The sequence below is a fragment of the Sceloporus undulatus genome, chromosome 1 (genome assembly GCF_019175285.1).
Source record: "Sceloporus undulatus isolate JIND9_A2432 ecotype Alabama chromosome 1, SceUnd_v1.1, whole genome shotgun sequence".
Classification (NCBI taxonomy): Eukaryota; Metazoa; Chordata; class Lepidosauria; order Squamata; family Phrynosomatidae; genus Sceloporus; species Sceloporus undulatus.
Window position 1 is genome coordinate 317,730,977 of NC_056522.1, and position 22,287 is coordinate 317,753,263.

Sequence of the window (22,287 nt, forward strand, 5' to 3'; positions counted from 1 at the left end):
GGTACTTGCTCATGTTATGTATTCCCATGATGGTAATAGAGCATCCCCACTTTGGTTTAAATTTCTCTTTGATTTCTTGGCTTTTGTGAAGCAGTTCTATTAGTAAATAAAATTCTCTCTGCTTATCTGACCCTATTTCTGTCTCCTTTACTTTTGCTTTTCATCTGTCCTGAACTACTTGAAGAGTTTTATTTGTCATCCATTAAGATTTCTCTTCCTTATTGGCTGCAGGTAGTGTCTTTTTACATACCTCCCTAACAGTGTCCCTGGCTTCAGTCCAGAGTTCTCCTGTCTCTCACATAATTAGGTTCAATGGTGCAATTTTCTTAAAAAACATTACCTTTAAATTCTACAGGGATGTTCTTCAGGTTGTGTCATGATGGTTGGTTTAGTGTTCTTTAGCTTTACTTTAATTTTTGACATTAGCAGTTCATGGTCTGTGTCACAATCTGTTCTTGGTTTTTGTTTTTGCAGAGAGAATGGAGCTTTTCCACCTTCTGCTTCCATTTATTTAGTCCATTTGATTCCAATATTGGCCATCAGGTGATTTTCATGTATACAGTCACCTCTTGGTTTGCTTAAAGAATGTGTTTGTGATGAACAAATTATTTACCTCACAAAATACAGTCACTCTCCTGCTTCATTTCTTGATCATAGGCCAAATTTTCTTATAATCTTTTATTTTTCTCTGTTTTCTAATTTTGCATTCAAATTTCTGGGAATAAAAAAAACACCCTGTTTTGGTTTGTGATCAGTTTCCTCCTGGATTCCAGTATAGAATTTTTCAATTTCTTCTTCTTCCTCTGTAATTGGAGCACAAACTTGAATTATTGTTATATGGATGGGTTTTCCCTTAAGTCATGTTGATATAATTTGTATTATATCCTTTGACTGATTTTGCTGTTTCTTTCTTCTTATTAATGCCACTCCATTTCTTCTTAGATTTTCAATTCCTGAGTAAAACCCTGTGAAATTCTCTTTGTCAGAATGTCCCATTCCTGTCTGCTCTAGCTCAATGTTTATATGTTCCGTTTCTTGTTTTAGTATGTCTAGCTTCCCCTGTTTCATGTGTCTCACATTACATGTTTCTATAATATATGTTGAGTAGCTGCAGTCTTTCCTTTCATCTCTAAGCATGTCAAAAACTGAATGTCCTTTCAGCACGAGCCCATTTGGGTCATTAGCCATAGAGCTACTCGGAGTTGTCCTCTGCTCTACCCAGTAGCTTGCTGAGTGCCTTTGAACCTGGGGGTCTCATCTCCTAGCACAGTCTCTTGTTTCATTTTGGATTGTCTCAACAAAGGATTTTCATGGTAAAAGACATTCAAAAGGGGTTTACTGTTACTTCTTTTGTGCAGAGCAAACAGACGTTAGCTATGGTGCCACTGCCATTGTCTTTGCAAGATCCTCCACCACTGTCATCCCCCCCTCCTAATACTGCTGCTGCCCAGTAGCTGTTGACACATTTAGTGTGGCTTCTCAGAAAAATCATGTGTGACATGGGAGACCCTACCAGCAGCAGTGCTACCAGCAGAATAGCCTCTTGCTTCACAGGTGCATGCATGGAAAGGTTGTGCCATGGTGAGCCATAAATGTCTACACTGTCCCTTTTCTTTTCACATACAGCATTTCTCACTATAGCACTCTGAGTGACAGAGTAACATGTGTGCCTTTTCTTCTTAACGTGGCTTTGGCATGCAGTAGAATCCTATTTTCTTCCAGCTTGTGCAGGTGCATGTGCAGTAGGCAAAGCATCTGGGGCACCAAAAGCCTTGTTTACTATGGCATGTCATTGCAATAAGATCATTCTCTTTCTGAAGAAACTGGGGCTGTTGCTGACATGATTATTAATGCCTGCTGATGCTTAATCAGGATAAGGAGGAGCTCCTCCTTGCTCTGGTTTTCAAGCACACCTTCTTTTACCTGCTTGCAAGAATTGTTCTGCAGAATTCTTCTTGATGCTGTTGCTATGAAGCTAAAACAAGACAGCATCTGAGGAGGAAAAGGAGTACACAGAACACATGGAGTGGATAGACAGGTCTAGGAGACTTCAAGCCTGTCATAATGGGAAGGAGTGCAATTCTAGCCATGTATGCCAAATAATCATTATAAAAAGGAGCTTCACTAGTAGAGAATGCCTGTATTAAAGATGGAAAATTGGTTTTTGGATCAAACATTGATCAGAACAAAGACTGCCATCAAAAAATCATAAGATTAAGATTAAGAATGAGAAGGGCAGCTATGAAAGACCTAGACAAAATCCTAAAGAGCAAAGATATACAGCTGAACACAAGAGAATAATCCAAGCCATTGTATTCCCCATTACTGAGATTCACTGTGAAGAAAGCAAATAGGAAGAAAATTCATTCATTTGAGATACGGTGCTGTAAAAGAGGCTGAGGATAGCATGGATGACCAACAAGATAAACAATTAGGTCCCAGAACAAATCAAGCCTGAACTCTCCCTGGAAGCCAAGATTACTAAATTAAGGCTGTAGTACTTTGGCCACATCATGAGAAGGCATAACTCATTAGAAAAGACAATGATGCTGGGGAAGGTAGAGGGCAGTAGAAAGAAAAGAAGACTGCATGCCAGATGCATAAATTCAGTTAGGGAGACCACGGCCCTGAGCCTACAGGACCTGAGCAGAGAGGTAGAGGTAGAGAGTAGGGTAGGGGGTCAGCATGAGTCGATGTCGACTCAAAGGCAGCTGACAACAACAAAATCAGTATTACATGGTGATCTTGCTGTGAGAATGAGTGGGAGAATAGACTCAAAACTATTGTAACAGTGCATTATTTTAAAAGTTAATGCATGCTTGTTACATTCAGGTTTCTGGTTTCAGTTAATATTGGACTGTAATTAATTTATTTTAATTATTTTCTTTGGGATTTACAGTTAATTTCTTAGTTTAGGAAATCCAAAAGTGATAATTTTATCCACTGATCATATATTAAACTTTCTCTGCTTCCTTGTCAAGAAGTTATATATATATAGTCAGTCAAATTTTATTGCTTTTGGCCAATGGCCTTTGCATAAAACAATATCACAAAAATAACAAAATACATACATATCATACTTTCAACATCAGTGTTATACAGAAATTTATGATTTATAAAACTAAACATTTAGAAAAAATTAAGATAACTATATCTAGCTAGTATAACATTATTAAATATAATCATCACCTTTACAACTTATGGCTCTTTCTGCTATGTATTTCTTCCTAATTTTTTTTGGTTGCTAGACAATTTTTATCTCATCACCTTCTGCTTAAGTTTCAGAGTCCTAACTACACGTGTTGTGAAAATAATAATGTGAATGGAGGAAGAGTATACAAAGCCCAGTTTATTATTATATATTGACGTTATTTAGAGCTATCCAGGCTGCAACTGCACTGCAGAAATAATCCAATTTGGTACCACTTTAACTGCCATGGGTCATTGCTATAGAATTCTGGGAACTGTAGTTTGTTGTGGCATCAGAGCTCCCTGACAGAGAAGACTAAATGTCTCACAAAACTGCACTTCCCATAATTCCATAGCATTGAGCCAGGGCAGTTAAAGTGGTGTCAAATTGGATTATGTCAGCAGCGCAGATGCAGCCCATGAGTACAGTCACTAGGGAATAAGCCTCATTGAACATAGCAGGACTTCTTTGGAGTAAACATCAATATGATTGTAGTGGTAGACTTGGTGAATCTCTTTCTCTATTTTTTGCAATATGCTTTATTTTACAAATAGAGCATACTTACTTGGTTAGTACTGAAGCTAGATTAAAACTGAATAAATCACATCAAAATAATTAGTGTTGTTTGATAGGGGATAACTTTTTGAATTGTTCCACTTCATCATAGTAGCATTTTATATTTGTCCTGTGATTTCAAGACTAAAATTTGTTTTAATTTTTAATATGTTTATATCCTGTCTTCCAAGGAAACTCCCTACAAGGCAGCTTACACAAATATTAAAGCAATAAAAAAATCACATAACAGAAACACACTCAAATGAATAACATAAAACAGCTGAGCCAAAGAGGGTTCTTGAAAACCATGCAGCCCATATACGCTAACACTAATTATAAAAGCAATTTCAAAGTGTGTTTCTGTGTGTAGTGCTGGGCTGTGGGGGGTTTGCTAGATTTCCCAAGGGAAAGAGTTCTGTAATCTGGGTACAAGTGCCAAACATATTTTTCTGTGTCCTTGCCAACCAAGTCTTGATTTAGTGTGAGACTAGAGAGTAAGGCTACAGTAAAGCTCTTAAAATCCAGGTCATTCAGTCTGAACTGTGACAATTCTTCAGATGATGGTGGTGGTTTATTCATTTGTATTCAGCCTTTTCCCACCAAATGGGAAAAATGCTTTAGGAGTTCTCAGTCTTTTCATTTATGTGGATACTGATATCATTATCAAAAATATTTGGTGATTATCACATTAAAAAGTGTGGAAAACACTAAAAAGATACGATATAGGTTTCCTGAATCTTTCAGTAAACATTATATTTGATATTTAATATCCAGTATCAGAAGCTTCACATGCTGACAATTTCTCTGCCCTCTCTTGAATTGGTGCATCCATTCCATCCTGCAGATTGGAGTTTCATTGTTCGTTCAGTGCAGTCATTTACAGGCCACTTGTCACATTTTGGATCACAGGTGGAAAACCACTGCTTTAGATAGGCCAATGGTTCTAGATCATTTTGTCTTTAAAGATCAAAGCAGCATGTTAAATAGATACTGGAAACAAGTTGATAACAGGTGTTGAATAGATACTTCTGTATATACTTAACTATAAGTCAAAAAAATTATGGCCAGAAATTGACCCTAAAATCTAGGGTCGACTTACATACAGGTCAATACAGTCACCATGGGTCCAGATCGACTGGAGGGCAGTTAACAATAGCAACAACAACCAGCAATGCTGCTTAGAAAGGTCCTTTAAAATGCAGCCCGGACGCCCCACTCTCTGTGCTTTGGCAGTGATTTCTGAAAGAGCTGCCAAGGCAGGAGTGTGTGTGTGTGTGTGTGTGTGTGTGTGTGTGTATTCCTTTCTCAATCCAATGTTAATGTTAAAATCTTCCCATCCTCCTCCTCCAGATCTCTCTCCCCAGCAAACGCCCTGTTTCCCTCCACTTTCTTCACTTCCCAATCCAATGTTAAAACCTTTTGTTCTTATCCCCCTCCTTGGGTTTCCCCAGAACCACCAAACAACCCATTTCCCTCCACTTCCTAATCTGATGTTAAAACCTTCTCTCCCCATCCTCCTCCTTCTCTTCCTCCAGATCTCTCTGACCATCAAACAACCCCATTTCTCTCCACCTCCTTCCCTCTCAATCTGACGTTAAAAACCTTTCCTCTCCTACATTTCACCTTCGATTTATCTATAGGTCATATCAAAATCCACGATTTTTACCCTAAAACCTTCCCTCGACTTATACATGAGATTGAGTTGTACAGTATATGATGTGATTGGTTTTCTCCTGCCGAATCTTGCCAATCTTGTTGTAAACCAAGTGAAGGTTCAGAATTCTCCGAAAAAGAAATATCTTTAAATGGCTACTCCCACAGAGAAAATAATGCAACAGATCAATCTGCCTATGTAATTGAAACTTGAATATTCAGATAGAGTTACAGCTGGCAAATCTGCTGAAGCTCATAGAAGGGAATCCTGCACAACACTGTCACCTCAGATTTGATTCTAGCATTATTGCTAGGTCCAAGAAGATAGCAAAGAACCTAAGCAATAGTTTTCTGTGTGTGATATGTATATATGTATGCCTAATACATTCTTTTTTAAAACAAAAATAGTATGTGTGTGTTTTAACATGGGTTATATTACAAAAAGGATAATAGCCTAATCCTCAACCATATGTTTTTAGAAATAAATTATGCCAAATCCAGTACTACACTAGAACTTAAAGCATTTGTTCTGGTTTGCAGTCCTAACTCTATTACATCCATAATATTTTTAATTAGTGGCAGTATCAGCCATTATTGGGGTCAGTGATTCAAGCAAGAGTGAGACACCTCATCCTGCATTGCATCCCACAGTTTTAACCACATGCTACTGTTCAGTAAAATAATAAAAAATATTGTCAGAAATGAAGGATATATTGATGTTAAACTGCTCCTCTTGCCTTTATTCATGGGTGGGGTGAGGGATTCATAAGAAGTTAGTGAGATTTACTGATTAAATGAGAAGGCTTGTTCCTTAATGTTACTTGAGGCTAATATTGATGTAAACAAAGAATGATTTGGTACATATTCTGGAAATTTGGTGTTCTTCTGTCTTAAGGCAGGCAAATCTAAAAGGGAAATCATAATCTGTTTTTAGTTATATCTCTTTTGATGAGAAACTAACATGTACATTATAAGAGGTAAACCTGTATTTTTTTATTTTTTTCCCTAGTCTAACTTTGCTATGGGGCGTTTTCCTAGCACCTGGAGAAAATGTTACATGCTGGATTTTGGACTGGCACGTCAGTTTACAAATTCATGTGGGGATGTCAGACCAGTAAGTAATTATAGTGATATTGTTTTATATTTATGTATTTCTTTTTAAAAATACGTTGAATTTTAAAATAACTGCTAGATAGAATAGTTGTATCTATATGTGATGCATTACTTAGAAACTGAGACATTTATGTGATCCTAGTGGTTTTTGAAAGAAATAAAGGTTGGATGCAGTTGTGTTCTATTTTTGTCCTGAGCTATTGACATATTGTGTGACCTTGAGCAATATTGAATACTTCTGTGCATCATCTGGCTTATCCAGCTGAGAAACAGCAAAAAACTAGGCTTCTGATAAGCAGTGACAGAATCAAAGTGTATGTAGTACTGTATTTTTAAAAATGTATGACTACTCAGATGTGTGCTTTTAAAAATGAAAAATGTACAGAAATGAGAAAATCCTTGGTTAAATCAAACAATGTGGGTGCAATACATTCATCTGGGAATACATTTTAAAGAAAAAGCTTTATAGGACAATATGATAGTGTATGTGATCAGTTTGGGGTTAAAATTATGTGGAAATCTGTATATTGCACAACTATGGTAAAGGCTGTTGTGGTTAGAAATATCCAGAATTCATTTAGATGGTGTTTTCTCTTGGAGTCTTATTAGACTAAGACTAATCATTATAGCCAACTCATTCAAAACGTAAATTACTTGTAAGAACAGTCTTCTGCTCAAGCATTGGCTCAAAAATTGCTACCTGTGTCACTACTGACTTTAGTTAACCATCCCAGTCCATGAACACATGCAACAATATCTGGCTGGCATTTCTAATGCTGTAGTACATAGGTTCTCACTTTAGGAGACAGATAATCAACCATCTTGTCTCTGAAGACAACAATTTCATCTTGCAGATCACTACCCTTTTTACACTACCGCTGAATCAGCGTCAACCTATCATATATACTTATACATACAGGGGCAGGCAATAGGCAACGGTTTGGGTTTAGGAGGCTGCATTGCTTCTCGCAGTACTGTAAGCTTTCCATTTGATACTACTGGTGGTGCTATCTAGGAAACTGGATGCAATGACTAAGAAACCCTGTTCCGCTTCAGCTCTGTTATTACAAATTGCTTATTATTCTGTCAACACCCTGGTTGATATCTGGGATAAAGACCTAAACAGGGCTATAGACAGCATCGCTCCTGAGCGTCCTCTCCAGCTCGCTTCAAATAAAAAGCCATGGTACACTCAAGATCTTCAGAAAATAAAGCGAGCCATGTGATGACTAGAGTGCTGCTGGCGGAAACACCAACGCTTATCTGACAAGATGCTCCTAGGAAACCTTTTAGTTTCCTTTGGAGTAGCAATCGATGCAGCAAAGAACTTGTTCTGTGCTACACGTATTGCATCTGCAGAGTCTTGTCCAGCAGAGCTGTTCAGGGTGGTTAGAGAGCTAACCTAACTGCCTCCCACCCCGAATGTATTACTAGAACCAACAATGGCCTGCTGTGACGCATTCAATGACTTCTTTGCTGATAAGATCTCTCAGATAAGGGTCGATCTGGATGCTGGCATTACAACAGAGACTATGAGACTATGAGAGAGGTATCTAGTGACTCCATGGACTGTGTTAGACTGCATTGTTTTGAGCTTGTGAGTATCGATGAAGTGGACAAGCTCCTTGGATGTGTTAGGAAGATAACTTGCCCTCTCTCAATCCCTGCCCATCGTGGCTGACCGTTCAGGGAGGGGATGCTGTAAGATCATTGCTTCAAACTATAATAAATGCATCCCTTAGAGAGGGGAAATTTCCATCAGCACTTAAACATGCAGTGGTTTAGCCACTCTTAAAGAAACCCTCTCTAGACCCCCTGATAAGGAATAACTATAGGCCAGTCTCTTTATTACCATTTTTTGGACAAGGTGATCGAGAGGGCAGTTGCCTTCCAACTCTAGGCTGTCTTTGATGAAGCCAATTATCTGGACCCATTTCAAACTGGCTTTAGGGCGGGATACGGAGTTGAGACTGTCATGGTCGCCCTAGTCATTTACCTCCATCTGGGCATCGACAGGGGAAGTGTGACCCTGTTGGTGCTCTTAGACATCTCAGCGGCATTCAATACCATTGGCCATGGTATCCTTCTGGAACGCCTGAGGGAGTTAGGTATTGGGGCACTGCGCTCCAGTGGTTCCGTTCCTACCTCTCGGGCAGATTCCAGGCGGTGATGCTGGGGCACAGTTGTTCTCATAAAAGACAACTGACATCTGGCGTCCTTTGGCGCCATTCTGTCCCCCATACTTTTTAACATTTACATGAAGCCGCTGGGAGAGATCATCCGTAGACATGGGGCCCGGTGTTATCAATATGCCAATGACACCCAAATTTACTTCTCTATTTCTCTGACTGCTGCAGTGACTAAGGATGGCATCTCTCCTCTGAATGCCTGCCTTGAGTCAGTAATGGGCTGGATGAGGGAAAACGAACTCAAGCTGAATCCAGAGAAAACGGAGGTGCTTGTGATAGGTGCCCCTGGTCTGGGGAAGGAGATTTCCCAACCTATACTTGACGGGGTTCACACTTCCCCTGAAGAATGAAATTCGCAGTTTGGGAATACTCCTGGACTCGTCTCTACAGTTGACATCTCAGGTGGAGGCGATAGCCAGGAGTGCATGTTGTCAACTTCGGCTGATACGCCAACTGTGTCCCGACCTGGCTCAGGGGGACCTTGAAACAGTAGTATATGCACTGGTAACCTCTCGTTTAGATTTCTGTAATGCGCTCTAGATGGGCCTACCTTTGTACCAAGTTCGGAAGCTCCAGTTGATTCAGAATGCTGCAGCCAGACTGATCACCAGGACACCGAGATCAGAGCATATTACCCCGGTGTTGAAATCTCTACATTGGCTGCCGATTAGCTTCCGGGCGCAATACAAAGTGTAGATTATTACCTGTAAAGCCCTGCATGGCCTGGGCCCAAGTTACTTAAGGGAACGCCTCTCCCTACATAATCCACCCTGCACTCTCAGGCTATCTGGCACAAAAATATTAGAACACCCCAAAACCAGTTTGAAAACCACCTCTTGTAAAACATTTTCTGTGATGGCCCCTAGACTTTGGAACAACCTACCGGAAGATATCCGTCTTATATCTTCTTTGAAAGCCTTCAAGAGAGCATTGAAGATGGATCTCTTCCGGCAGGCCTATCCAACGGATCTCCTCTAATCTGATTTTGAACATCTGAATATGATACAGTGGTACCCCGGGATACGAATGCGCCGGGTTACGAATTTTTCGGGATACGAAAAAATCCCATAGGGATTTATTGCTTCGGCTTACGAAGGTTTCTTCGGGTTACGAAAAAATTTTCCGCCACCGGAGGGCAGCAGAGAGCTATTTTTGCATTAGCGCCTATGGGAATTCGGCTTACGAAGGTATTTCGGGTTACGAAATTAACGGCGGAACGAATTAATTTCGTAACCCGGGGTACCACTGTATCTTGATTCTTACGACTGTGAGCAATACTGTAACAACTCTTCCCCTTTTTATTTTTGATTGATGTATTTTGTATTCTCTATGTATTGTATGATGTTTTTACTGCTGTAATCCCGCTTCAATCCAAAGGGAGAAGTGGGACATATAAATAAAATTTATTATTATTATTATTATTATTATTATTATTATTATTATTATTATTATCAGCTCTATATGAGCCTGTATCAGCAATCTTAATGGGAAAAGGTAGCTGTATTTAGAGCCATATAGCAGAAGATGATAGATGCTGCACTGAGCTTTATATTCTACCGTGAGCACATGTGCCTAGTTTTCAAGCAGGGAAAGCTTCAAAGGGCTGTGTTTGTATGTAGATCAGTGGTGATAATTATGCACCCGTCAGTTGTTGAAGTGAAACTCATTAGCCCTAGTTAGCATAGCCAGTGATGAATGCTGGCAGTTGGAGTCCAACAGCATGGGGGACCTTTACTTTTCCCACCTGAAAAGAAACTGTTTGGAACTATATAGAAAGATATTTCTTTACTAGGGAGAGTTCTCTATTTGTCCCCAATATGAATGTCTACCATGTTTTACATTGGCTTTAGATTTATTTGCACTTATTAATCTGCCCTATATTTCATTGTTGTTGATGACCTTCAAGTCATTTCTGACTTATGGTAACTCTAAGGCAACCTTATCCCAGGGTTTTCTTGGCAGAACCTGTGCAGAGGGGGTTTGCCATTGCCTTCCTCTGAGGCTGCCCAAGGTTACCCAGTAGGATTTCATGGCCAACCTAGGATTTGAACATGCATTGGCTCTCTCATATTTCATATTGCTGTGGATAAATACACATGAAATTCTCTTCTCCTCTTTTCAGTACTCAACAGGAAGTTGTGTATTAAAATGAGAAAGCCATAATAATAAATAATTTCTCTTAAACTATTTTTCTTCTCTTGATAGATGATCTTAGTCTCACCCAAATACATCTTACAATGCTTTATAAGATTATTACTTCCCACATTGTGCATTACCTCTCTGTTATTTAAGACGCCATTTGTTATGTCTTTAGATTTACTAAAATCTCTCATTGAAATTTTACTGATCTCAAGATACTAAAGCTAGATGCGTAAAATATTGTGATATGGCTGCTGAGAAAAAAAAATTTTAAAAGGTGTTACAGGATTATTACGGTGTTAGAACAAAATAGAAATAAAGAATTGATCTTGAGCAACTGAAAGTATGATAAATGCATGCTTGCCTGTTTTCCTGTCCACTTAAATTCTGTTTATTAGATCAGTGATGCCCAAACTTTAGTCCACCAGGTAGTTTGCACTTCAACTCCCAGAAACCCCAGCTAGGTTGGCCAACAGTCAGGAATTCTGGGAGCTGACGTTCAAAACATCTGGAGGTTCAAAGTTTGGGAACCACTGTATTAGACAGACAGACATGCAGACTCCAAAGTAAAGGGCCAGCATTATTCTTTATACTTCTTCTTTTATATATTGCTGAAACTAATATTGGAATACTCTGTAATATTTTAATCTCCTTCCCCTGTGCTGACAGCCCCGGGCAGTTGCTGGATTTAGAGGGACAGTGCGGTATGCATCAATCAACGCTCACAGGAACAGAGTGAGTATTAGTAATTTGTTGCAAATGCAGTTTAGTAACTGAATTACCAATTAGTTTGTTTATCATTTTGCATGTCACTTAAGATAAACATATTCTAAAATACCATGGCATTATAGTTCCAGCTGGTAAATACATTGTGTTACACAGCACTGTGAAACAGAAAACATGTAGCCTTTTTTTCCCCATAGGAGATGGGACGTCATGATGACCTCTGGTCTCTCTTTTACATGTTGGTAGAGTTTGTGGTGGGACAACTGCCATGGAGGAAAATTAAAGACAAGGTTTGTTGAAAAATCTGCTAATCAAGACAAACTCAAGGACACATTAGTAATAATGCTACATGTGTCAGTTAGAACCATCCTAAGAATTTAATAATAGACTTCAACAGAATGATTTTCATTGGGATTCATTGGGACTGCTTTAATTCTTTCCCTTCCATGCTGATCCTGACATGTGTAATCCCCTGCTCCACTGCTGTTAGTTGTAGGAGAAAAGTTCCCATTGTTCCAATGGAAACTTCTTCCTCTCGATGATAACATTGGTCAGGATTGTGGATTTGGAGGGAGAGGAATAAACCAGAACTGAACCACCCTAGAAGGTCTGAGAGCTGCTGCCCTCACCTTTCAGCTACTTCTGAGTTTCGTTTTTCACTTGTTTAGGCCTAATTTTGGTGCGCCCTGTCAGAGATTGTGCTTATCCACAACACTACTAAAAATGTGAGGACCTCCAGTCCTCCTGTCTCACAGCTATGATATCGTATGTGGGAAACTTTTAAATACCCTTGTGGTCTCTCTGCAAGACTTTATTATCTAACCCCACTACTGCACACCTTGAACAACCCCCCACCTAGTCTTTTAAACATCCCTTCAATCATTCAGTCATTCATCAGTCACCTCCAGTATTTCATGTTCTCGCCCCTCCCAACAGATCACTTACCTGACCTGTATTTCATTTAGTATATAGTGCATTACATACATAACCTTAATCCCATCTTGAGAGAAAGGTGGGATATACATTCAATAAATAAACAATATTTGTTAAGTGTAATTAAAGCCATTAGTAATATGATTAAATACAGAATTTTGTATTTCTGTTCACTGTGGTTGCTTACCCAGAGATGTATATTTCTACTTAACAAGATTTACATGGCAGAATTTCAAATTGACTTTAGTATGGGTCTAAGGCCCAGTACAGATGGGCCCTTTGCACACGCCCTGCAACCCTAGTACATCATGGGCGCGCCACAGCTGTATGGCACCATCCAGATGGTGCGCTCAGCGATGTTGTGCCAGCTGACACATCATTGCACCGTCGCTGGCGCTTTGGTGCGGCGCAAGTGGAGCTCTCCTTTCTTGCTGCGCAGCAGCGCCACACAATTTGGTTGCTATGGCGCTGCTGCGGAGCAAGGAGAGGCGCCTTATACAACTATTTCAGAATTCATTTCATAGATAGCTGTCTCCAAGTATATGTGTGTGTTTTATTGTGCTTTGTGGTTTGGGCCAAGTTGGGACACAGAGTTGTTGATATGTACCTGAATAGAAGAATTAGGAAATTAGATCTGGGATTCTAGTATATGTCTGAGAACTTTAATTTACTGTAGCCTTTCTAATACTATCATTTAATTTACATTCTAATGTCTGTAATGATCAGTCATTTATAAGAAAGTATGATCAATATTGTATTTTCTTTCTTGTAGGAGCAAGTGGGCTCTATAAAGGAGAGATATGACCACCGTCTGATGCTAAAACATCTCCCTCAAGAATTTAATACCTTTCTAGATCATATTTCTAATCTAGATTATTTTACTAAACCTGATTATCAGGTATGATTTTTTTACTTTACATTTTCAAAATCTTTTTTCTTCCTCATTCCCTTGATTATGTTGACCATATATGCTTGCACTTTCTGGTTCTAGCTATTCTAGAATATTTTTAGGCTGATACTGTAGCATTTATAATACATTTTCTACATATATTTCCATATTAGATTATTAATGTCTAATTTGAAATCTTTTAAAATTAGAGGAATAAAGTGCTCACTTTAATACTATAGCATAAAGAAATATAGCACATGATTTGTTCATTCGTTCCTCTGTATTCGTTGATTCCTTATCCATGGAATGAAATATCCAAAAAATATATAAATTTCAAAAAGTAAACCTTGATTTTGCCATTTTATGTAAAGGACAAATATCGTGTTTCGCAACACTCGACAGGATGTTCAGCTTTCCTTTCTTTAGTTAATGTTGCTGTCATGGTAAATCTTTTGTTGTTCAACTTGCAGAAATTAGAACTTTCACCTTCCTCTGCAGCATCTCATTGATATATCTACAAATGCAGCTGCATTTTGTTTACTTTATGAATAGTGATAATATTTAATTCTATACAATGAGAGAAAGATATTATTAATTATTGTATGTAGGCCTACTTTTAGATGACTTCAAAACACAATTTTCTGAGAACTTGTTTATAAAATTGGATATCTCTATTCTGATGGTAAACTGTTTTTATAGCTTCTCATGTCAGTCTTTGAGAACAGCATGAAGACGTTTGGAGTGGCAGAGAGTGACTTGTTTGACTGGGAAAAGAGCGGAGCTGATGGTTCTCTAACTACAACCACCACTTCAACTACTCCTCAGTTGCTCACTCGTTTGACTCCAGCAGCTATAGGGTATTTTGTAGTATTTCATTTGACGTTATCTAATACAGCATTTGAAATGAATAACCTATGTGTATATTTGCTCTTGTAAGGTTGCCAAATGTTGACCTAAATGGCATTTTAATTCTATGGGAACTAAATGATATTTTAACTATGGGAAGGTTCATCTGTGCTCATAGTGATGAAGGACTCAGGCGTGCTCCTTTGTGGTTTGATGTTAATGAAGACATAGGTTTGCTGGGGGAATGTTTCATAACTTTTAGAACACATTTGTCTGCTATTCTCTCAAAAGTCAACTTTTCTGCAGTGAATGAATTTAGCAGTGCTATATGTGATTGTGTCAGGATTCTCATTTTAGATCTTATTGTGTCATAGAGCATTAAGAAAAGCACATTTTTCTATTTCCTTTTTGAAGAATAATACTAATTAAGTTCATTAGTAATAGTTCAATTATAGTTGGCCATGAGTTTAAATTCATAATCTCTATTGAGGCAAATATTATACATTTGGTTTCAGAGAAAACAGTTAAAAAAGAATAATGCTCTTCATATAACACCATCTATTTCCCTATAATGTTTTTGCAAAAGAAGTGTTGACCCCATTGTTCTTAAATACATTGTGTAAAGATACATGATCAAATCTTGGCTTCTTCAATCCTTTCCCCAGTGCTCTTGGTTACAATTGACAAACCTCACTGCTTAGCAATAAATGTGGATTAGAGATATCTTTTCCTCTGTTCTACTTCATTCAGTAACACATAGGATGGTAGCAAGATCACACAATACCAGTCTTCTAATCCTGCTCTTCCATGTTGTGTTGAGGCTAAGGAAATGCATGAAAATACAGAGACAAGTACAGAAAGGGTGTGTGTGTGCTGACAGGCAAGGCACTATCCAAACCAAACTGAAGGCAATGACAGCTTCATTTCAGTCTAGAATTGAGGGAGTGTCTCAAGTTCAGGGTCCCTGAAGTCAGTGACTTTAGATGGAAGAAGCTGAAGTCTGAGGTACTACTTTGAGGCAAGTTCACATTTTATATCAGGCCTGGCCAATCCATGTGGCTTATACTGCCTTCTACTTGCACATCCCTGCTCCATGAATTACCAAATTCTTTGAGCACTTGCTGTTCTATGTTAGCTAATTAATGAAGATCTCATATTGTGAGGATTCTGATTTAAGGCCTGGAATCTCTGACGCACAGTTTGTAAAAGTAGCAATAGCATGTACATGTTGTTACTACTTATCAATGAGCTCAGTACTCTCCAAGTCAGTGGTTCTCAACCTTCCTAATGCCGCGACTCTTTAATACAGTTCCTCATGTTGTGGTGACCCCCAACAGGTAGAGGAATGGTGTCTCGATTCCTAAGACCATTGGAAATATGTGTTTTCCAATGGTCTTAGGCGACCCCCTGTGAAAGAGTAGTTCGACCCCCAAAAGAGTCGCAACCCACAGGTTGAGAACCGCTGCTCTCAGCAGTTTACAATTTACAAGCCGATTGCCCCCCACAAGCTGGGTACTAATTTTACCGACCTATGAAAGGATAGAAGGCTGAGTCAACCTTTGAGGCCCTGGAATCAAACTCACAACCTTGTGGCTGCAGTACAGGCATTTAACAACTGTGCCACCAGGTCTCCCTATAAGTAGTATTGGTGTATGCTTGGGAAGAACATTTTCTAGAAACCCTTCTCTTTAATTTTATTAAATGTAGTACCTGACTGTAGTTGCTCAGTGCAAGGAGAAAACAGTAAGCATATACTGAGAGCATAAATGTGAAAAATCAACATTTTGGAGCTATTTAATGTTGGGTGGTAAGGTTCCCTATTACTGAATTGTCATTAAGACATCAAAGCAGACTGCTGGGTCATGTACTTTTCTTGATTCAAGTGCAAAAATTCACAGTTAGAAATTAATCTTGGGTAGCATGTCAGTGTTTCATCTCTCATGGTTAAGGAATTCTTACTTAAGAGGAAAGACTTTGGTAAAGTCCTGATTCAGCCTTTCATACTGCAAGGCCATCTCCTCTTTAATTTTGTTTGAGTATTTAATTGGACTAGAAAGTCTTTCTGATGTAAAATACTTCCCAGATACTAAAGCCCCTTGGTCTACTGGCAGTACTCTTTCTGTATACATATTGTAAAACATTAATAAGAGGGCCCCATAATGCTATTTGGGAAGTCTACAGAGCCTTAATCCAATTGCTTAATCCAGTCCTCTCAGTTGGAGCAAGATGCTTAATATTTGCACATACCTGCTGAGATTGTCTCTGCTTTCAATGGGACTGTTGGATGATTAACAAGAGCTCAGTCTATTGATAAATTGTTTTGCATACATTTGCAAAACCTATAGTTCTGAAGAAGTACACCTTCCTAACTGAAATTGTACTTTAAATTGTGTCACTGATTTAGATGAAGCTACTGCCAGGAAAAGTTGTTAAGTTGAAGCCTGCTTGGAAGTTCCAGTGTGATGTCTCAATTGATGGTGGGGCAGTTTAATTGCTATTTTTCCTTATCAATCCTTTGTTTCTTTGGAGAGAACAAGCAGTGGATCTCTTTGTTTTTTTCATAACTTCTTCTCCTATCCAGTCTTCCAAGGTAATGAGGGAAGTGACAGGTACCAGTTTAGAAGAGGTGGTGGTGATTTGGGGACTGCAGCTCAACCAGTTAATCAGGGAGCACTTCTTTAATTGCTTGAAAAGTTTACAATTTATTGATTTAAATAATGCGGCAACCTTTCTTCTAGCACACTGATAAACAATTACTTTTCATTTTTTAATAGAATTGCCAATGCCACACCAATACCAGGAGATCTGATGCGAGAGAATACGGATGAAGTTTTTCCAGATGAACAGCTCAGTGATGGTGAGAATGGTATCCCTATTGGAATCTCCCCAGAAAAGTTACCAGAGTCTCCTGGACATCGTGCTCAGGAAAAGGATGTATGGGAAGAAATGGATGCAAACAGGAATAGGATAAAACTTGGTGTCCAAAAAGTAAGTATGATAGTTGAGTAGAAATTAGTAATAAATTGTTTCTTGCTTCTTCAACCTAAAATTTACCTTTACTGAAAGAAAGAAGAAAAAGCAGAATCTGGCGGAGACAGAGAGACTCCCTTTGTCTTCAGTATCTGGCATTCTTCTGACTATGATATTATCTTCAGCTGTTTATCAACAGTTTCCCTTCTTTACTCCATAGTTTGCTTCTGAAAGCTATCTAAAATAATACCACCATATCCTATTCAGATGGTTGCACTTAGTTATACTGTTTTTAATCTCAATGTCACTGCTATGTAGTTTCATTGGATGACTTACATTTTCAGCATGTTGAAGGGATGATTTTCTCTTCTTACCACTCTACTGTGTCCATAGATCTGAATCGCTAAAATTAGTGTATTAGTTTGTATGCAACGTTTTAAGATTTTTTTTTCAACCTCAGTATGTATCACTTTACATTATGCATTTACAGGATCAAAGTTACCTGGGCTGAGTGGCGCAGTGCCTCAGTGCTGTGAGACAGTGAGGGAACTGTCATAAAATAACTTCAAGAATCTCTGTTTTTAACTTCAGGGAAAGCAAGCCAGGTTCACAAACTATTACTTAAATTTGGCCTATTTCACTAACTGTTGTTAAGATTAGCCAGAGCTTCTTCTGGTTCAGTGCTGTTGCTGTTGGTGTGATGTGTTTAAAGTCATCATGGTAGATTTATCAAAGTTAATTTGGAAACCTTGAAAATTCGCCAAATACCTCTTTCAGTGAGGGAAATGATGTTTCCAGGTTGGTCAAAAAATTAACATGTCATCTGCGTAGAGAGTGTTCTTGTGATGTTGGCCATTAATATGGAGGCCAATTATCCTGGTTTTGGATCTGATAAGATTTGCTAGAGGTTCTATTATAAGGGCAAATAAAAGGGGTGACAGTGTCTGGTTCCCCTGGTAAGGGCAAAAGGTGTGGGCTCATATCCATTAACTAAAACTGTTGCCTCCGAACTATCATAGATATGGTGCAATGCTTCAATAAATTTGTTTTCAAAATCCATTTCTTTTAATATTTTAAAAAGGTATGGCCATTCTGTTCAGTCGAAGGCTTTTAAGGCATCGAGTGATAGGAGAGACAGAGGTGTTTTTGATTGTTTGGCGTAGTGTAGAATGTTTAATACTCTATGGAATGGGTCTGCCAGTTGCCTGCCTGGTATGAAGCCCACCTGGTCAGGGTTGGTGTATTCCAAAATAAACTCATTTATGCTGGTGGGAGTGATTGAAGTGAACAATTTGGCATCCTGCTTAAGGAGAGCTATGGGGCAGAAAGATTTAGAGACAGAAAGACACGGGACAACTGAGCTATGTCTTGAATCTGTTTGGTTTTGGTGGCAACTTTGAGCCTTTTCTGTGTGGTTGCCTCCTGAATTAATAGGCCCCTGAGGACTGCTTTCAAGGTATCCCACAATAGGTTTCTGGTTTCCTATTCTCCAAATAAAACTGCTTAATTTCATCTTAGATCTGAGTTTTGTACTTTTGTTTATAAAAAGGCTGGGGTTAAACCTCCAGATGTGAGGTTTCCTTAAGTCTGGGTTTAACTGCCAGGTCAGCACTGTGGCTGTATGATCGGAATAAAAATAAGTTCTATCTAGACATCAATGATGTTAGAAAGGGAGGGTCACGAAACAAGGAAGTAATAAATTCTAGCGTATATGTGTGAATAAAAGATTTAATCTCTAGCTGATGGTGTAATATTCTCCATGGATCTAACATCCCTTCTTTAAAAATGAGATCCGAAATCAGAGATAACTTTCTTTTACAGGAAGGATGACATAAAGGTTTGCGGATTAGTGTTGGGAGAATGAAAGGTTGCCAATGTAAGGGTAGTGTTGGCAATGGTTCCCTTTCATATCAGACAGTGACCAGATGGGTCGCATATTATCATATTGGGCTGGAATGGACATGAATCCAGGAAAAGTATTACTACCCCCCTGACTTGTTTGAGTCACCTGTTGTGTATTGCGTTACAAAGGGAAACCTCAGGAAGATATTTCCCATCCCTTTCCTATGTGTTTTTTGTAGTAAAACAATACTTGGTTTAAGTTTTTTCAAGTAAACATTAACACAAGTGAGTTTCAGGGGAGATCCTAGTCTCTTCACATTCAGAGATACAATTCTAAGTCTATCCAGAGTTCAAGGAATTAAAACTGTAAATACGTTATCCCTAGGGTAGAGCTCCAAAGAGATCTGACTTTCAAATAAGCCTTGTAGGAAGACCTCTCTCTAGGCTCAGTAGTCACATATTGAGGAGTGGATATGTTAAAGGGGTGGGGGTGGGGTTTCACTTTGAGAGGATCACATCCTAATAACTAGCACAAACATATTCTTGAACAAACAATTTTAACGGAAGAACTTTAACCAAAACCAGGAACAGACCTGCGCCTCAATTTAACCATACTCTGGCAATCTCCCCTGGAGTGGGGTGTGTCGAAAATGTAATTGATGCATAATGAGATGGGGGCTTAGATCTCAGTGTAGAGGTTTAGTATGTACTAGCGAGCAAAGCGAATTGGAGAATATAACAGCAGAGTGCGAGAGATTGAATAGATCTATGAGCACAGTAAGGTGTGGGTGAGAGAGGAGAGTGAAGTATAACAGCAGAGGTTTTGTGACAGTTGAAAATGGATACAAACAATTGTCACTAGGGAGAAGAAAATGGATGTGTGCTGGAATAGATTTATAAAAAACGTTGAGGAAGAAAATGCCAAGATGGCGGAAACTAGAAAGTCAACAACGTTAGAGGGTGGAGAAGAAAATAGGTATAACCATGTTAAAAAAATGCACCAGGCGCCAAAAAAGGGGCAAACTCACAAATAGAATAAAGAGATTTTTGCTTGAATGAGCAAAGTCATATAGAGTTAGGTGGACGCAGGAGATTTTGCTTTTCCAGGTCCTTCTCTGCGCTTGTTCCATCCATGATGAGCTGTCATCCATCTCGGAGCATTAGACACATGTTTGCACGGTGTTAGAGATCGGGCCTCATCCAGGATTTCTCATTCTAGCTCCCTAGGCATTTTGATGTTGAGAGCCTCACAGATGTCAAGCATTTGGGTCTTGGTCGAAGCAAACAAGACAGTGTCTTCTTTCAATATAATCACTTTTCAGCTCTTTTGTTGCTAGGCAGAATGTTGAAATATCTTGATCTGTCAACCTCTTGGTGCCTTCCATCGAGGGAGTTTATTTCATTTGTAAAATTCCATTATATTTATCTCCAATTTTATAAAAAAGATGAGATCTTGCCCCTCTCTGCTGTTACACGTTTGGCAGCCGGTCACACCCTATCGAAAGTTTAGATTTTGAAGGCAGATAAAGTTAGACAGAAGAGTCTGTCAGCTGTGAGTGTTTTGATAGAAAGAAAAGCTTGTTTCTGTTATACTTTGTGCTTATTTTGATTTACCTATTGTTTAATTAGGGAGCCAGAGTGATGTAGTGGTTTGGGTGTTGGAGACCAGAATTCAGTTTCCTGCTTGGCCATGAAACCTACTGGGTGACCTTGAGCAAGTCACATGCTCTCAGCCTCAGGGAAGGCAGGTAGACCTCCTCTGAACAAATCTTGCCAAGAAAAATCACACGATAGGTTCACCTTAGGGTTGCCATAAGTCAGAAATTACCTGAAGGCACACAACTATTGTTTAATTATTGACTGATGGTGTTTTATTGTAGGCTGCAACAGAAGAGGAAAACAGTCATGGGCCAGTTAATGGAATGCTTAATGCACCAAGCCTTGATTCTCCAATTAGAGTTCGCTCAGAGACCACACAGCCAGATCGGGATGTTCCTCTGGTCCGGAAGTTACGATCAATCCATAGTTTTGAACTGGAAAAACGTCTAACCTTGGAGTCAAAACCAGACACAGATAAATTTCTGGAAATTTGGTATGTAATAGTTTCTATTGTGCTGAGCTTTCTTGGCTCTTGCTTGGCTTTGGTAAGTTGTATTTAACTGTCGCCGCTTCTTCCGACACAGCTTCCAGCGTATGCTGGAAGCCGCGTAAGCATGACCATGTATGAAATGATGTTGGTGTTTTTCTAAAATAACAAATTATTTGAGAATTTGTCTGCATTAGGTACTTCTTTGTTATAATACCAACATTAATCTGCTATCTCATATGTCTCACTAATTTCTCTCAATATTTCCTAAGCATGGAGAAGAAGAAAAGAGAACTGAATGCTGGAAAGGAATCTGCTGTTGCAGCTTCTCAGAAAACACCCATTCCTGCAGTTTCATCCTGTCATGAGCATGTTTGGCACTATGATGAAGAATACCTACCTGAGGTTTCCAAGCCTGGTTCTGGTGGCTCTCCAGAACAGGGTGATGGTGGTGTTAGCAATGGGTATGTGGCTGTCAATTTGAGCTCCTGCCAGCAAGAGTTTGACTCCAAGGAGTGGGTGATAGTGGATAAAGAACAAGACCTGCAGGATTTCAGGACTAATGGAGTTGTGGGGCATAAAACAACTGGAAGTCCTTCTGATGAGGAGCCTGAGGTGCTTCAAGTATTGGAGGAGTCCCCACAAGAAGATAAACCTGGAGCTCACACCAAGGATGCAGCCATGGGAGGAGTACCTTTGGATCTAGGTGTTGAATGTGGTGGTACTGCAGCTTCTGAACAGTTTACAGATCAACTAGAATTCCCAGCTGGAGCTACAGGTCATCTTGCTGTCACACCAACAAGTTTAATAGAGGCACAAGCAGAAGGAGCTTTTACTCCAGTAAGTGAACAGCTGTTGCTGAGCTCTGTTGTATTCAGGAAATGCAAGACACCACCACTAATTTTTATTTGTGAGCTGCCTCCTTTTTCATTCCATGATTGTGAAATGGCCAAGATATTAATACCTGCCATCTGTTCAGTCTGACAGAAAGGTGGCATAAAAATGAAGTAAATAAATAAATTTTAGCATCTGAACCATAATCAAGATATTGTTTAGAGATGATTATCCTGACAACTGCCAGAATTAATTTAGCACTTTAGTAGGGATATAGTATTAAACCATTTTTATCCTGCCCTTTAAGTGCCTGTGCATTGTT

At 39.1% G+C, this 22,287-nt stretch overlaps 1 protein-coding gene across 2 annotated transcripts in view; it reads left to right on the forward strand.

Annotated features, from left to right (window-relative positions):
• The window catches only part of TTBK2 (tau tubulin kinase 2), a 90,664-nt gene that overhangs the window by 41,730 nt on the left and 26,647 nt on the right, over positions 1-22,287 (forward strand). For both annotated transcript variants that reach the window (XM_042446526.1, XM_042446534.1), the window contains exons 6-13: positions 6,408-6,512; positions 11,509-11,574; positions 11,763-11,855; positions 13,271-13,396; positions 14,087-14,244; positions 17,008-17,221; positions 20,926-21,137; positions 21,404-21,971. In XM_042446526.1, the coding sequence (XP_042302460.1) occupies positions 6,408-6,512; positions 11,509-11,574; positions 11,763-11,855; positions 13,271-13,396; positions 14,087-14,244; positions 17,008-17,221; positions 20,926-21,137; positions 21,404-21,971 (1,542 nt within the window). The remainder of the gene's footprint in view (positions 1-6,407; positions 6,513-11,508; positions 11,575-11,762; positions 11,856-13,270; positions 13,397-14,086; positions 14,245-17,007; positions 17,222-20,925; positions 21,138-21,403; positions 21,972-22,287) is intronic.